At 42.3% G+C, this 17,435-nt stretch overlaps 1 protein-coding gene across 4 annotated transcripts; it reads left to right on the top strand.

The window, feature by feature from the left end:
- The first annotated feature begins 2,398 nt into the window (after positions 1-2,398).
- SLC19A3 (solute carrier family 19 member 3) lies at positions 2,399-16,353 on the top strand. 4 transcript variants are annotated; one of them, XM_059703392.1, is made up of 6 exons: positions 2,399-2,531; positions 5,611-5,762; positions 7,222-8,050; positions 10,815-11,007; positions 13,976-14,117; positions 14,902-16,353. In XM_059703392.1, the coding sequence occupies exons 1-6, from the start codon at positions 2,453-2,455 to the stop codon at positions 15,028-15,030; spliced, it is 1,524 nt and encodes a 507-aa protein (XP_059559375.1). In that variant the 5' UTR covers positions 2,399-2,452; the 3' UTR covers positions 15,031-16,353. The 4 variants fall into 4 exon arrangements, with proteins under 4 accessions (XP_059559375.1, XP_059559377.1, XP_059559378.1 ...); XM_059703394.1 differs by lacking the exon at positions 14,902-16,353 and adding an exon at positions 13,670-13,727 and having other exon boundaries at positions 13,976-14,072; XM_059703393.1 differs by having other exon boundaries at positions 2,418-2,531; positions 5,497-5,762.
- The last annotated feature ends 1,082 nt before the right edge of the window (positions 16,354-17,435 follow it).

The following is a 17,435-nucleotide window of genomic DNA, read 5'->3' as shown; positions in this document are numbered from 1 at the left end:
ATGTGTCTCTGTTCTAGAAGATGTATACCCTCCAATGAGTAAGAACAATAGAACAAAAGATGAAGGGTGATATTTGAAGACCTGGAATAGGTTTCCGCTAACAAATGATTGGTCCTACACTGCCTTATACTGGGTTTTACATTTGGTCGTCAGTGTCATTGAGGCAAATTCCTGTGCTCTACAGACACTTTCATGACATCTCTGTCTGCACCCGAATTCTGGTTGTAAGAAGTGCTGACAGCCCCTAGCTTTACTCCAGCATTCCATGTAGCGGTTTACTTATTCATTCAGCAAATAGGTGAGTGTTCCATTAGGCCAGGTACTCAGCCAAGCACTAGAAATCTTTTGCTTCAAAGGCTTGACCTCTGAGAAGCAGGCCATTACAATACAGCTTCCCATGTCAGATTGTTTTTGTCTGGTCAACTTGACCCACTCCTACATCAAGGATTTTTGTACATTGTTGCAATCATATTATTAAGTACCAACATAAGAGGTTCTCAATCCATTTTCTGGGTCAGTTGATCAAGTGAAAAGTGTACACTTTCCACAGGGCTTTTCATTTGGCCTCCCAGCAGCATTTGACACATCTGACCAACCACTCCCTTCTCCCACCCCAACCCATTTCCTTCCTCCTTCCTCATAAGTCCCTCACCCCCTTTTGCCCCTCACTGCTACTCCTCTCCAGCCTCACCTGTAGGTTCTTTCCCAAGACTGACGCCCCAAGGCTCAGACCCTAGCCCTCTTCTCCATCATTCTACATCCTCATCTGATCCCTGTCGTTGTTTTTTTTTTTCCTTTTACATAGCACGTAACACTTTCTAACATGCCATAAAACCCATGAATTTATCATGTTTACTCTACAGGGTTCCCTCTGCCTCACCCCATGTCCAACTGGAAAATGCATTCTACAAAGCAAAGATTTCTAACTCTCTGTTCACTGATGTATCTCAAGGACCTAGAGCAGCACCTGGCACTAGTACAGTACTCAATAAATAGGGCATTAGTGAATAGATTATTTTAAAACTCTTAATTACAGAAAATGCCAAGCGTACACAAAAGTGGAGAATAGTACAATAAATTCCTAAGAACCACCACCCAAGCCAACAATTATCAACACATGGCTCATCTCTGGTCATCTGTGAACCCACCTCTGGATCATGTGGAACCAAATTTAGACCTCATGTCAACTCATCAGCAACTATGTTTACTTTTCTATGAATTGATGAATTCCTCATCATCTTTCTTTGGTTTAGAGCCAGCGGTTCTCAACCTGTGGGTCGCGACCCCTTTGGCGGTGGAACGACCCTTTCACAGGGGCCGCCTAAGACCATCCTGCATATCAGATATTTACATTACGATTCATAACAGTAGCAACATTACAGTTATGAAGTAGCAACGAAAATAATTTTATGGTTGGGTCACAACATGAGGAACTGTATTTAAAGGGCCAGAAGGTTGAGAACCACTGGACTTTAGACTGTCTACGAGATAGCAAAGAAACACAAAAGTAACTTCTCAAGGTCCAAATGAGGTCCTTTTTTGGGGAGTGGTGTGGAAGAAATTATGACACCCTCAACCTTTAAAAAAAAAGTCACAGTGTTCTTTGGGAGGGCCCTGAAATTCATAAGGGCATCTGTCCCACTGTGCACAGGGTATCCCCACTCCCGAAGTGCATCATGGTACTTTATAGGCAGATTTCTGAAAATCATCGGAGGGTGAGAATAGAAAATCCGAACCAGTAGGACAGGGACCCGGGACGCCTGGAGGAATTGTAATCAATTTCATTCCCACTAGCAGCCCTAAGAAACCAAGCAGTGTTTATCTTGGGGGAGGGTTTTTCATTTCCACCAACAGCTCAACAATTTTTTTAATTCCGCTTTAACCAATGAGAACCTTATAATGCTTTTTTAAACCTCTCTTGATTTAAAAAAAAAAAAGTATTTAATATATGAACTATTTGTACTAGAAAATTCTCAAAGTGCTAGGAAACCACCCCCACCCCACCCCCTAAAGAAAAAAAATACCTAAGTGATTATAAACATTGGCAACGGATTCAGGATGCCCCAGTAACCACAACAAATCCAGGCTTCTCTAGTTATTAACCTTACCTCTTTCTGCCTTCGTTTTTTTCATGTGCAGAGTGGGGATCAAAGCTGTGTCTCTCCGAAATTTTTGAGAGAAATAAATGGATTTATAGGAACTGCCGTGTATAAACAGATCGACTTTGCATTCAGTTCATCTTGCTTCCTCACGTTGATCTTGGGATCAGTATATTACTTTAAGTCCTTCCTTCCTTTAAGGTCTGCAGTTGGTGTCTGCCCATAGACTGCGGATTCCCGCCTCCAGTTAACGCTCTGGGCGCCCGTAACTGGCAGGTACCAGACGTTGGGCGGGGTCTCAGGCTGGGTCCTGCCCCCACCCCGGCCTCCAGCGCGTGGCTTCCCGCGCGGGGATGGCTGAAGGTCGTGGTCCCCCGGGGCTGGTTATCCAAGGATGTGAGCGATTTGACGAGCAGAAACGCCCTTCCGCAGGTAAGAGAGGCCCCGGGAGGTGAATTCATGGAAGAAATGCATGATCGCTGGGCCACAGCACTCCCCGTTCCCCAGTTTCGGGCGCGCAGTGGCGGCGGGTTGGGACCGGTCTGGACGCGCTCGCGAGCCTCCTCCCGCCGCTGGGAGCTCCCCTCCAGCGCGGCGCGCATCGCCCCAGTAGGTCACCTTCTGCTTTCAGGAAAGGCAGATTAATCACAGCCGGGATTCTGGTGAAGAGCCAGCATCCCAGGCACTGGGATTGCAAATTCCCATCTAAAACTCCCCAAAAGGTCCCGAGTGCGGAAAAGAAAGGGCGCTTTGAAGGTTAGAGACCTGGGCTCCACGGAGAACTCCTTTCATTGGAACTAAGAGAAAGGTCATCAAATTAGGTGTAGAGCAAGTTGGTGTTGCTGCTGTTCGGATGCAATAGGTTTGGCTTGTCCGGTGCTTACAGGACGGAAAGGAAAGGGTGAAAGGAACAATCTTCTAAAAACACTCCTACGTATATCTGAGCACATTAGTGTCTCGTAAAGATGGCAGGTGTGTTTTCAACAAGGTATGTGTTTTAAATAGAGCAAAACACGACTAAATTCCGATATGTTTTTCTTCCCACTGTCTGAAGAGTAGCTGCAATGGACAAAAACGCGAATTTGGTTCAGGCATTATTGGTTATAGACCAGCAATAGTGATTTAAGGGTGGGGAATGGTAAATGCAATTCAGGCATGAATATTGAAAGATCAGTGTATCTGGCTTGTTGTCCCTTAGCGGTTTAGGTGAAATTATGAACCGTGAATTGTTTACCTTTCTGAAGTTACTGTCGGAACTGCGAGGGCCCAGCTGTTTTCTTTCTGGTTGAATCTGCCGTGTGTGCTTAGTGAGGGAGGTGAGAAGGCGGCTGTACTGAACGCATAGTGCATGTCAAGAACCAGACGGAACAGTCCCTGAGAAAACCTTGTGGGATGGGTGTAATTATCCACCTTTTAAGAGGAGGCTTGGAGAGGTTAAGTACCTGTCACAAACAGGGGTGGGGCAAGAGGAACATGAACTTGAAGCTCCAGAGTCATGCTCTTCCCATGGGGCCACATTGTCCATGGAAAGCCCAAGCCTGGAGGGAAAAAATACAAGCCTAAATCTGGGAAGGTCTGCAGTGAGATGTCAAAATATTAAGACTAATTTGGGGATTTAACAACAATTAGCAAATCATTTAGATTCAGAGGAACAAATTGGAGGTTATTTGGATAGGCTGAGGCATGGTGAATGGTAACAGACATTGAAAGAAAATTCTTGAAAAGAATAAAGTCAGGAGTCTCAAACAGATATAAAAATGAACACAAGCAGGGTAGAGAGGGTCATGGGGGTGGGCAGGAACATCTGTAATACTTTCAATAATAAAGATAACTTTTTTTTAAAAAATGAGCATGTATTAAAGGTTTTATTAACTCATTATTCAGAAAGCTGGTAAGGATATTCCAACCAGATCAAAGAAGGATCCAAAGAATGGTAGATGTGTAGATCAGGAATACTGAAATGCAGACAAAACTGGTTTTCCAGGTGGGAGACGGGAAGAGGGTTGTTGCTTCCTTGGTTATAACTCATTTGCATGGCCAGAGATAAGAATGATGTCACATTGTTATCAATTAATGCAATTAACAAAGTTGTAAAAGAGCTCAAACAATGCATAGCTTTTCCGTGAAGGACAAATTTGTTCTCACCCCTCCATGTGCGCTTGACCAGTTACCACAGCACATTTCAGTGGTGCGATGTGGTGAGGTGACTTTCTATCTAGGTTGTCCCCTGGTTCTGTGGTTTTGCTAGAAATATTCCTCCTGGCTCACCTGAGACTCAAGTGATGAAACCATAGACATACAGAAAATAAACAATCTGGGATGAGTGGTTAATTCACCAGCAAATGTTTCATGAAAGTCAAAAAGAATGATGGCATATATGATAAAATGGAATCAGAAGCGTGTACATCAAGCATGTCAAACTCAAAGGGTAGCACGGGCCAAATAAACGAGGCATGCAGCCCACGGCTGCAAGTTTGCCATGCTTAGTGTACATATTTTGAAGATCACTTGAATCTACTCTTTCAATGGTTTTGGACAGGGAATTTCAATCTTTTTCATCTCATGGCACACATAAACTAATTTCTAAAATCTGCGGCACACCAAAAAATATATTTTTCGCCAATCTGACAAAAAAGATAGGTGTAAGTTGGATTCATTTACACTAGACGGCTATTGTCGTGTTGGCTATTGTCATTATTTTTTATTTGACAGTCTAAGGGAAAAGAGGTCAGTGCCCCTGACTAAATAGTGAGGTATTATATGTTTTAAGAATTCTTGCAGTTGGCCTGAGTGGCTCAGTAGGTTGAGCATCGTCCAGTGTACCAAAGGGTTGTGGATTCCATTACCAGTCAGGGCACACGCCTGGGTTTCAGGTTTGTTCCCTAGTGGGATTCATGTGTAAATATGTGCCATACAATGTGTTAAAGATTTCAGAGTCTAATAGAAGACTTCATCAACTCAATCTATGTTCTTTTGGGTTTGACCTTACCTAGGAGTATGTTGCCATGAGATGAAAAAGGTTGAATTCCTTGGTCAAAACCATTGAAAGAGTAGATACAAGTGATCTTCAAAATATGTACATGCTTCTGGTTTCATTTTATCATATATGCCATCATTCGTTTTTAATTTCATGAAACATTTGCTGATGAATTAATCTTCCCCCCCAGACTGTTCTCTGTATGTCTGGGGTTACATGTGTTTTACTTATTTTCAAACATTCATTGGCCCATTGTTTACTATTTATTAGTGGCTACTCATTACCATGTGTGTGATGAAGAATAGTGAAGTGTGACTACCCCAGCAATAATGAAAAAGAAGTTTATTGGCAACAGAGGGTTTGACTGGTTAACCTACAGAATATTTGAGAGCAGTTATTCATCACACCTTTCTATTTCAGCTACAGATGGAGAAACTGCCATAAAACATTTGGAGATAATCGGTTTTTCATTATTCCCAAGAAGCCAAAAAGAGTAAACATCAATTAACATTGGCTCTGTTTCCATTTCATCAGCCATGGACTGTTTCCAAACTTCACCGAGCCATTCCTGGATTTATCCCACTGTCATCCTCTGCTTATTTGGGTTTTTCTCCATGATGAGACCCTCAGAACCTTTCCTTATCCCATACTTATCTGGACCAGACAAAAACCTGACCAGCACAGAGGTAAGTTAATATCAATATGTGTGTTAATGTGGTTCAATTTTACCAGACTTGAATAAGATTAATGTGCTGACTTCAATGAATCTCATTTTCATGGTATTTGTATTTAATAGAACTGTTCAAACTATTCTTTCCTCCTCACACTTGCAACAATGGGAAACCAAAATACGTTACAGGTTGTGGTAAATATTTTAACTTTTATTGAGTTCTAACATTGGTCTTACTGCATGGGAACCTTTCAGGTCTCCAATGATTCTATGACACTAATCTATAGATATAAAAGCCTCATATGCTAAGTGTCCCACCGACCGGTTGACTGACTGGTCTCTATGATGTGCACTGACTACCAGGGGGCTGATGCTCCAACTGGTAGGTTATCTTGCTGCTGGGTCCAGCCAATCAGGACTGGGCAAGATGGGGCCGGACATGCCCTGGAGCCCTCCCTTGGTGCCTCCCTAGCCACCAGCCTTGATCGGGACTGGGTGAGATGGCCCTGATTGGCCCCAATCACTAGCCAGGTGAAGGGACACCACCTATGCACGAATTTTGTGCACCAGGCCTCTAGTCCTAAAATAAAGTCGCTGCCAGGCACTAGAACTAGTCCTAGTAAACTTCCAGGATGGTGATGTATAAGCAGACTCTGATAAAGAATTGTTGCATCTCTTTAGGACACTTCCTCAGTTTTGAAAAACTATCTACCAGCATTATCTTCCCCAGAAGGCCAAATTCTCTTACTTAAAAGATCCACCTCTTTTTCTTTTCTTTTCTTTTTTTTGTCTAAAAGTGCAACAAGAAATGCCGTGACTCACCTGGAGAATTACTCTGGGCTAGTTTTACTGGTATAATCTCCAGCCAGAGTTATGAAAACACTGAAGATGGTGTGGCTTCGCTGGGAAGACTAATTGATGCTGGTTTCCTTGGTGATGAGGTGGCAAGGACAGAGAGGTGAACTTGTGTGTGATATAAAATCACTTAGAGACAACTGTGTTTCAAAGATTGCCAAATGGAAGCATGTCATGGTTAAGGCAAAACAATGACAGATACAGGTTCAGAATCAGCAAGTGAATCCCATGGATCTGCTTCTTCGACCATGATGGACCAGTTAATGTATCCATCCTGAGGCACAGCTCAGTGACACTAGCCCAGTGATGGCGAACCTATGATACGCGTGTCAGAAGTGACACGCGAACTCATTTTTTTGGTCGATTTTTCTTTGTTAAATGGTATTTAAATATATAAAATAAATATCAAAAATATAAGTCTTTGTTTTACTATGGTTGCAAATATCAAAAAATTTCTATATGTGACACGGCACCAGAGTTAAGTTAGGGTTTTGCAAAATGCTGACACGCCGAGCTCCAAAGGTTCGCCATCACTGCCTTAGTATGTACATGGCTAAGAAAGGTGTTCTTTTCATTTCCTGGTGCTACATGGTCACACTATCCATTTTCCAACTTCCCAGATAACCAATGAGGTCCTTCCCGTGTGGACATACTCTTACCTGCTGCTGCTGCTCCCCGTGTTCATCCTCACCGATTACGTCCGCTACAAGCCGGTCATCATCCTCCAAGGGATTAGCTTAATCACTACCTACCTGCTGCTCCTGTTTGGCCAAGGAGTGACAGCCATGCAGGTTGTGGAGTTCTTCTATGGGATAGTCACTGCCACCGAGGTCGCCTACTTTGCCTACATATACAGCGTGGTCAGCCCAGAGCATTACCAGAAGGTGAGCGGCTACTGCAGGGGCGTCATGCTGGTGGCCTACACGGCCGCCTCGGTGCTGGCCCAACTCTTGGTGTCGCTGGCCAAAATGTCATATTTTTACCTCAACGTCATATGCTTGGTCTCTGTGTCTGTGGCTTTCCTTTTCTCACTTTTTCTCCCAATGCCCAAGAAAAGCATGTTTTTTCATGCAAAGCCCAGCAAAGAAGCACATATGCCATTAAGCACGAATACAGTGTTAGGTGAACCACGTGAAGGGGCGACACCCGGCTGCGATGAAGAGACACCCGCTTCAGAAACAGCCACCGCTCCAGGAAACCTGGGTGACGGCCAGCTCAGCAGCCCAAAGCCAGAAAATGTCGCTTGGAGAGTTTTTGTGCAGTGGTTCCAAGATTTGAAGGAGTGCTACTCCTCCAAGCGTCTTCTATACTGGTCCCTATGGTGGGCTCTCTCCACAGCAGGTTTCAACCAGGTCTTGAACTACGTTCAAATCTTGTGGGACTATAAGGCACCATCCCAAAATTCTTTCATCTATAATGGGGCAGTAGAAGCTATCGCAACCTTTGGAGGTAAGTATGCCTTGATTGGTTTTCCTTTGATGGGCTGCCCTCATTAAGTTCATTTTTCCAGTTGCTAAACTTCTCCGTGGTGGTAAATTAGATCTGTTTAGAGGGCATATTCATCTTCTTTAGGAATGGAAGGCACCAGGAAAAGAAAAGAGGAGCAGGACACTTCTCTTTTATGTGTTACAACAAGTAACTCAGGAACTCAGGATTGAGCACCAGACAAACTCTAACCAAATTCCTAAGACTTCATTTCATCATCAGGAAAAGTGCTAATAGTGCCCCCTGTTCTTCTAGAATTGTTTTCAGTGTCAAAAGGCAAATATACAGCTTGAACCTCAGTAGGAGTTTTATTATTTTAGAAAATGAGTTTAACGAAGTGATCACTGGAAGAGTTTTGGTTAATAAAGAAGTTGGTTTAGCTAGCGCCCACCTTTAGAAGTTCTGAGCTGTACACCAAAAATGTTCACAAGTCACTTTCGTCTGAGATTTAAATGAGGGAAAGATACGTGAGAGTCAAGATTCTAATATCAGAGGGAACTCTGCCCTTGAGCTTTGCTCTACAATAAATATTTATGTCCTGGTAAATGGAAACTTAAATGCCACATGAGACTTTGAAGATGTTTTCCAGGAAGTAGGAGATTCCCACACCCTCATTTACAAAAAGGTTCAGAAAAATCATGCGGCGTCTGTTTATTATTGTCTCCCCTTTGGGAGACTTCAGTTTAACTGCCGGAAACCAGCACCGTGCCGAATGCTCCACTGAAATGATTTCTCCCGTAGCCAAGTTCTCGGGGGAACAACAGGTGTTTATCCTTTGCCACCATAGTCTTTACTAGAACAAATGTGAAAAGGTTCATTAATCAAATGTCAGTAATTTGAAGCATAAATACCTTTCATTTTGCTAAAGAGAACTATAATTACTAACCCTAATTATAGTCAATTATTCAACCTCTTAATATGAATCAATATAGGTTTGCTCACCCAAAATCTCAACTAAATTAGGCCAGATCTGAAGATGTTAAGATGGGACTAGAATTAAGAATAATAAAGATTAACCTTATTAATTAGAAGTAATAACTATAATATACTACAGGCCCGGTGCACAAAAATTTGTGCACTCGGGGTGGAGGGTCCCTCACCCCAGCCTGTGCCCTCTCACAGTCTGTGACCCCTCAGGGGATGACCACCAGCTGGCTTAGGCCTGCTCCCTGGGGGATTGGGCCTAAGATGGCAATCAGACATCCCTCTGGCAGCCCGGGAGCCCTCGGGGGATGTCCACTTGCCAGCGAGGAGCAGGCCTAAACTGCATTTGGACATCCTTAGCGCTGCTGAGGAGGCAGGAGAGGCTCCCACCACGACCGCTGTACTGGCAGCCATCAGCCTGGCTTGTGGCTGAGCAAAGCTCCTCCATGTGGGAGCTCACTGACCACCAGAGGGCAGCTCCTGCATTGAGCGTCTGGTCCCTGGTGGTCAGTGTGTGTCATAGAGACCAGTCATTCCCAGTCTTTCTGCTGTTAGGGTCAGTTTGCATATTACCCTGTTACTATATAGGATAGAGGCCTGGTGCACAGGTGGGGACCAGCTGGTTTGCCCTGAAGGGTGTCCCGGATCAGGGTGGGGGTCCCGCTTGGGTGCCTAGCCAGCCTGGGTGAGGGGCTGATGGCTGTTTGCAGCTGGTCACACCCCCTTCAGGGTGGGGGGTCCCCACTGGGGTGCCTGGCCAGCCTGGATGAGGGGCTGATGGCTGTTTTCAGGCTGCCTGCACCCCCTTTAGGGAGGGAGTCCCCACTGGGGTGCCTGGCCAGTCTGGATGAGGGGCTGGAGGCTGTTTTCAGGCTGGCCAAGCCAGCAACTGAAGCTCCCAGCCTCTCCTTTTTTTCTTTTTTTTTTATTCTGGGATTTATTTACCTTCTATAATTGAAACTTTGTTGCTGCTCCAGCTCCAAAGCCATGGCCTGCTGAAAGCAGGTATCTGGGGTTTGTTTAGCTTCTATAATTGCAACTTTGTTGCTTAGAGTGGAGCTCAGAGCCGGGCCGCAGCAGGGAGGAAGCATGGCTTCCTCCATCACTGGAGCAAGCAAGCCTCCTGCTCACTTCAGCTGCGTGGCTGCCGGCCGCCATCTTGGTTGGGTTAATTTGCATATCCTGCTGATTAGCCAATGAGAAGCATAGCAGAGGTATGGTCAATTACCATGTTTGTCTATTATTAGATTAGATAATCATTGTATAAATAAAATGTAACATAAATATGTAAATATAATAAAATATAAATATTAATATAGCCTAAAACTTACTACCCAGTGCAACACATCTGTTACCCATCATTGAAAAAAACTTACTATAAAAATGATAAAGAAAGGCAAATATGGAAGGGCCCAGTGTACCCCCAGAGCAATGGTTTCATCCTCTTCTATTTCTGCTCTCGCGTGTTATATTGAATAACTGGGTTTATGTATCACTTCTCCCCACTCGGCCATGGTTAGGACCTTGGCCCTTCCACCTAGAATAGTGTTTGGCATGTAGATGTTGCTAATTAAAAGTGTGGCAACTAAATGATTGAAAGGATAGGAAGTAAGAGAGAAGCCAAAGAAAAATGTGGTTAAGAAAAGGGTAAGTCCACATTTAGGTGGGTTGCACTATTTTCACAAATTTTGAAAACAATATATTCATCTTTTAGAATTACCTGAGCCCTGGTTTTTAAGAGACCATGCTGATATTCCACATGGAAAGTCAACATGTTTGATCTTCCCCAATGCTTCCTTGCCAGGGGCCGTGGCTGCCTTTGCAGTGGGTTATGTGAAAGTCAACTGGGACCTTCTGGGAGAGTTGGCCCTGGCCTTCTTCTCAGTGGTCAATGCCAGCTCCCTACTCCTCATGCACTACATAGCTGACATCTGGGCGTGCTATGCTGGCTATTTGATGTTCAAATCCAGCTATATGCTTCTTATAACCATAGCAGTGTAAGTATTACCAGCCATTTCTGGCCACTCCTAAAACTAAACCATATTCTCTCTCTTATAGTCTTACAGTACCTTTGAGAACTTCAGAAGGATTTTAATCAATTGCAATATTAAATATTGACTACTTCATATTACATTAGACACAACTAATCCATCTTTTTATTTAACTGTTTGTTGTCTGAATATTACTAAGGGTAGACATCAAGAAAAGAAATTCCTAACTGGGCAAGTCTTGGTGGGTAGTCACATCCCAGGCACATAATGTTTTTAGTAAAAGGTTTATTTTTGCCTTAAGCAAGCCCGGTCCATTGTTTCAGTGCATCTAGTTAACACACCTTTGAAATAAGCCATAACCACCCTCAAGAAAGCATATAATCTTGTTAACTGTCCTGTAATCCAATCCCCACCTTGCTCCCTCCCACGTGCATGTAATCTTCCTTAGTCTCCTCCTTACTTTCAAATGCATGAAAGAAGCTACAAAAAACTGTTACTCTCCAGAGCATTGAGATCTTGCTCCCAGGCACATGTCATCTGTTTGGCTCAAGTAAACTCATAAAAGTTATTTAAAAAAAAGAAAGAAAGAAAATAAATTTCTGTAGGTTCATAAACCAAGAGCAATGACACATTGTCAGGTTGTGATTTTTTATTTGAAGCAATTTTCTATAACAAGGTGTGTTGAAACTTGATTTTGAATGATTCCGTTTAGGTTTCAGCCCTGATTTCACTTGGTTGCTGGCATAATACCAAGTATATATTTGAAACAGATATTCTCAGCAAGTTATAAAAAGTTGTATACTGAAAAATGTAGATGCGAAGATTATAAGAAACTAAATTCCAGAGATTATTTTTTCATTTATTTTATTTTTTCCATCACCATTTATGCCCTCTTCCATATCCCCCGCCCCCCAACAATCACCACACTGTTATCCATGCCCATGAGTTCTCTCTCTTTTTTTCTTTTTTGCTCAATCCCTCCACCCCCATTAATACCCCAAGATTGTTATTTTTTTAAATATATTTTATTGATTTTTTACAAGGAGGAAGGGTGAGGGATACTTAGAAACATCGATGAGAGAGAAACATCGATCAGCTGCCTCCTGCATGCCCCCTACTGGGGATGTGCCTGCAACCAAGGTACATGCCCTTGACTGGAATCAAACCTGGGACCCTTCAGTCTGCAGACCGAGGCTCTATCCACCGAACCAAACCGGTCAGGGCCGAGATTGTCATTTTTAATTAAAAACATGTAGTTCCACATATAAGTACAAAGAAAGTTGATTATCAGGAAATGTGTTTAGTAGTAACCAAAAAGATAAACATTTAAATTTAAAGTCACATGAAAATATAAGCGCCCTGGGAAAAGAATGAAACAAATGAAAAAGATCGCAAGTTGTGTTTTGTTTTATTTTTCACTGAAATGAGTCAATTTAATGAATCAGACTCATGTGTCTTGGGTTTCTTTTTTTAATGTGAGCATTTGTTAAGGTAGGATTGTATTATTTCTTTTCATTGTAAGCATATTCAAAACACAAAACCTTTTCCTGCATTCCAGGGGGTACTCTAAATAACATGCATTTTCCAGTCTTTCATAAGTGTCCTGTTTCAAAACCTATATACTTATTAAAAATTAATTACAGATTCAATTGAACAACCAGTAATGGGCTTGATCTTCCAAAGAATAATTCTCCCCAAACTTTGAAACTGTAAATACAGACAATTGACAGTATAAGGAGTAATCCTCCAAAAATTTCCTCAGATTGGGTGTTGCTTATATTCTTATAAAAATTCACTATACCCCTAACCTGGTTTGGCTCAGTGGATAGAGCATCGGCCTGCGGACTGAAAGGTCCCAGGTTCGATTCCGGTCAAGGGCATGTACCTGGGTTGCGGGCACATCCCCCGTAGGAGGTGTGCAGGAGGCAGCTGATCGATGTTTCTCTCTCATCGGTGTTTCTAACTCTCTATCCTCCTCCCTTCCTCTCTGTAAAAAAATCAATAAAGTATATTTTTAAAAATTCACTATAAAACAGTATCTAAAAATCATATTGCATCCAATATTCTGAAGTTATGAGAACTTAGAACATTTAGGTTTAATTTCTGGAAGTATTAAATCGGGTAGGAGGAATTTTGCTATTTTTCCTTTATTTTAATTAAGCCTTTAACAATATTTTTGAACTCCCTTTCTTGGCTCTTCCTGTTTGTCTATACTTGGGGAGATTCAGATAAGGAGTGCTGTTAACAAGAAATAATCCGGTCAGAGAAAGACAAATACCGTATGATTTCACTTATATGTGGAATATAATGAACAAAAGAAACAAACACAATAGAAACAGATTCACAGACACAGAGAACAGACTGATAGCTGTTTGGGGGGCTGGGTGAAAAAGGTGAAGGCATTAAGCAATACAAATTGCAGAATAGCCACAGAGATGCAGATTGCAATGTGGGGAATATAGTTAATAATGTCGAGATAACTGGGTATGGGCCAGGTGGGAAATTGGGGCAGCAGGGACCACTCTGTAGAGAACATGGTGTGGAATAGCATTGAATGTAAACTGTGGTTGAAAAATAAAATAAAATAAAAATGTTTTCAATCCAGAATAAAAGACACTTTCTGTTTTGTTTTTCTTTCAATTACAGTTGACATACAATATTATGTCAGTTTCAGGTATTACAACATAGTGACTAGATAATTATATGCCTTATGAAGTGATTCCCTGGTAAGTCTAGTACTCACCTGATACCACACATAGTTATTACAATATTATAGACTAAATTTCATATGCTTTACATTCCTAAGACTGTTTTTATAACTGGCAATTTGTATATCTCAGTCCCTTCCCCCTTTTCACCCGACTCTTCAACCCCCGTCCCATCTAGCAGACTGCTTTCTCTTTTGTTTTTGTCTTTTCAAGCTAAGAACCCCATGTATGTTCTTGTTAAAAACCTATCCCATGTCCAATGGTAGATTTCAGATTGCAGTTAATCTGAGCATGGAGCGATATGCCCTGGTGTTTGGAATCAACACCTTCCTGGCCCTGGTGGTTCAGACCATCGTCACCGTGATCGTAGTAGACCAGAGAGGGCTTAACCTGCCCATCAGCGTTCAGGTAAGCTGCAGCACTTCTCTTTAGAGTTGGTGGGAATAGAGAATAACTAGGTCATCTCAAAGGATTTTACAACCTTACCACTGCAACGCTGAAGTTACTCAAATTCCTTGGCTAGGCAAATTTTAACATAAGAAATTTCCTAGTTATCAGTATAACACACTAAGTAGTTTTGAGCAATAATCTCAATAGGTCAGCATTTACTCTTGGCTCTAAAACATCATCAGGCAACACGTCATTGTGTCCCCATATGTCTCCTCTCCCTCCTACCATCTAGTTTCAAGGTTATTGGAATTCAACTAGGAAGGCCAGTTGGGGCAGATCTCTTTTCCCTGTTCCTGCTCCGAGGGACTGAAAATTAGCCCAATCTCACATTTTACATATAAATCTGAAAAAAAGGGGACATAAGATAGATAAGAAGTAACCTCAGTGTCCAAAATTTATTCTTGGAGACATTACATATAGCATTGCTCTACCCTCCAAACATAGACACACAGATCAATCAGATTTAGTATTTTTCTACCATTGGCAATATTAGCTAGAATTTGTACCAAGCAACCCTGGCTCCAAAGCCCACACTTTCACTTACTGTATTGCTTACACTTTCACACCGGGTTCTTCTAAGATGGGAGAAGAAGAAAATATTGTGCAAGTCTAAATATCCCATATTGAGATACTGGATCTCGTTTACCCCATAATCCAAGCAAATCAAGAGCATCACTGTGAATAATCAATGACAGAGATGGTCAGCTTTCATGTGTGCCTAATTCTATTTGTTTTTCTACAGTTTTTAGTTTATGGGAGTTACTTTGCTGTCATTGCTGGAATTTTCCTTATTAGAAGCCTATACATTATCTACTCAGCCAAATGCCAAAAAGACGTGCAGAGCTCTGCTACAAGTCAGAGCCACAGATGAGCCACACCCAGAGGGACCGAGAAACGCCATCAAGGGAACAAAGCCCTAATCTTATGTCAACCACTACAGGCTCTTAGCGAGGACTGGGCTGGTCACCGTCCCCGGGTGCCATAAATTGACAGTCTTCACAAGTCTGGATGCCAGTGGACCTTTTCAAAACCACAACAAAATCTCAGCTTTAGACCAGATATCCATATGCCCAGCTGAACTGGATGCAGTTGACAGGGCCCATTCATCTCAATTAAACAACCCATGTTGGGGCCCCCGTGAATAGCAGTGATGGAAAAAATCTGGCTTTGATCACTTGTAAAGACATGCAAATGGCTTGTTTCTGTGCCAGTCGACCAGGACTGCTACATGCTGAGCAGTGACTCACAGTGAGGTCCCCGGTGAGGTCATGGAGTGGATGTTCCCCATTTGTGAGCAGAACAAAGTGAACTGCCGGTTTCTTGCTTAGATATTTATCTTACCGAAACGGACTACACGTGGAACAGTTTCTGTCACATGAGCCATTTTCCCTCTTCTTCAACTAAGTGTATTCTGTATACCACAATTCTCTGAGAGAATTACAAGGTTTGGTCTCATTTCTAAGGACTCCACTTTAATTCTGATAACTGAGCATTAGGAGCAAGCTTCTATTTGATAATATCATCATTTAATTTTTTCATGTTAATTTTTCACTTTGTACTCTCCTGAGCTTTGTTGTTGAAACTCTACCTCAAGACCAGCTTAACACTCCTGTGTGTCCACAGAATGCTATTCATTGCCTAGTGGTGCAAAGAGAGCCGTGAGCTTTCTTCCTATCATGACCCCAGACAGATGTGCTAATGCTATGTCCGTATAATGGCTGTTTAAAACAGAAAACTTATGTAGAATTCCCAGGGGTTTCTGTAAATATTCATAAATAAGAAAACACTGAAGGGAAACACCTAATTTTTAAACGGCAGAGACTGTACTAAATAAAATAATGTGGCCTGGCCGGCATGACTCAGTGGTTGAGTGTCGACCTATGAACTAGAAGGTCACAGTTCGATTCCCTGTTGGGGCACATGCCCGGGTTGCGGGTTTGATTCCTCAGTGTGAGGCGTGCAGAAGGCAGCCAAACCATGTTTCTCTCTCATCATTGATGTTACTGTCTCCCTCTCCATTCCTCTCTGAAATCAATAAAACATAAAATAAAAATAATGTGGGCAGAAATTGTAAAGAGTCTTTCTAATTTCCTAATGAGTGCTGAAAATTGTCTGAGCTTGTCTTTCCTGTGAAATTTCAATAGAGGACAGATTGAGCAGGAGAAGAAGAAATAAAAAGGTTAAACAAAAATGCCTGGACTGAAGCAGTAGTCATTTATTTGGGAAGCTGGTCTGGATTTAGTGTGATGCACATCTCTCTAGCCCCGTGTGCTTGAGATTACACTGCCCTCTAGTGTCTGATCTCCAAAGAAAGTAAATCTAAAATCACTACAGAAATCTCTCCTTTCCAACTTGCAGCCAAAGAGTTGACCAAGACTGCTATTTGCTAAGCGATGACTCAGAATGAGGTCCCCAACCAGCACATCAGCATTACCTGGGAATTAGTTAGAAGGAAAATTCTCAGCCTCAACCCCTCCCCCACCAAGCACATGAGTAAAGGCTCGCTGAATGAGTAAAGTGGAGAAAGACCCAACTATTAGTGTTAGGATTTCAACATATTTTTTGGGGGGGCGGGGGGAGTACATAATTCAAGCCTACAACTCTACTCTCTACCCCCCTCCAAATTCATTCTTCCCACATGCAAAATACATTCATCTCATTCCCAACATTTCCAAATGTTTTAACCATTGCAGCATCAACTCTAAGTCCAAAACTGCATCTAAATATCATCAATTCAAAGTCCCATATTTCATTATCTACCAGTAAATCAGTATGGGTGAAAGTTGGGGTCTGGGATAAAATTCTCTGTCTGTGAACCTGTGGAATCAAAAACAAGTTGTTTGCTTATGAAATACAATGTCATAGGGAAGACATCCTCATTCCAAACAGGAGAAAATAGGAGGAAAAAATGGGTATTAAGTCCCAAGCAAGTTTTACAAACAAGCAGGGTGAGTGTCACTAGATTTCAAGTCCTGAGAGCCATCATCTGTGGCTGACGCTCTGTCATCTGGCTCTGATAGGATGGCAGCCCAACGTCTGGTTCCCAGGGGTGCCATTGGCCCAGGTTTCTCGCATTTTACTATAAGCAGCAAAGAGAAACTGGCTGAAGCTGCCATACTGCTTGGAAATCTCTGAGCAAAATATTCTAGTGTACTGCCTACAACTTCTACCTCTCTCCCAACAATAGAACATAATTCAGCCATGTTCTCTGCCATTTTATAACAAAAATCACCTTTTCTCCAGTGTCCAATAACATGTTTCTCTTTTCCATCTGAG

Source organism: Myotis daubentonii, chromosome 7 (genome assembly GCF_963259705.1).
Source record: "Myotis daubentonii chromosome 7, mMyoDau2.1, whole genome shotgun sequence".
Lineage (NCBI taxonomy): Eukaryota > Metazoa > Chordata > Mammalia > Chiroptera > Vespertilionidae > Myotis > Myotis daubentonii.
The sequence above is the reverse complement of the archived record's forward strand: the minus strand, read 5'-3'. Positions and strand labels throughout refer to the sequence as shown.

What these genes read in the sequence shown, in the direction of transcription:
- SLC19A3 (XM_059703392.1), top strand. Translation starts at nt 2,453, where the DNA reads ATGGCTGAAGGTCGTGGTCCCCCGGGGCTGGTTATCCAAGGATGTGAG. An exon ending in GCAGAAACGCCCTTCCGCAG is followed by an intron (nt 2,532 to 5,610) that starts GTAAGAGAGGCC and finishes CCATTTCATCAG; the next exon opens with CCATGGACTGTTTCCAAACT. An exon ending in AAAACCTGACCAGCACAGAG is followed by an intron (nt 5,763 to 7,221) that starts GTAAGTTAATAT and finishes CCAACTTCCCAG; the next exon opens with ATAACCAATGAGGTCCTTCC.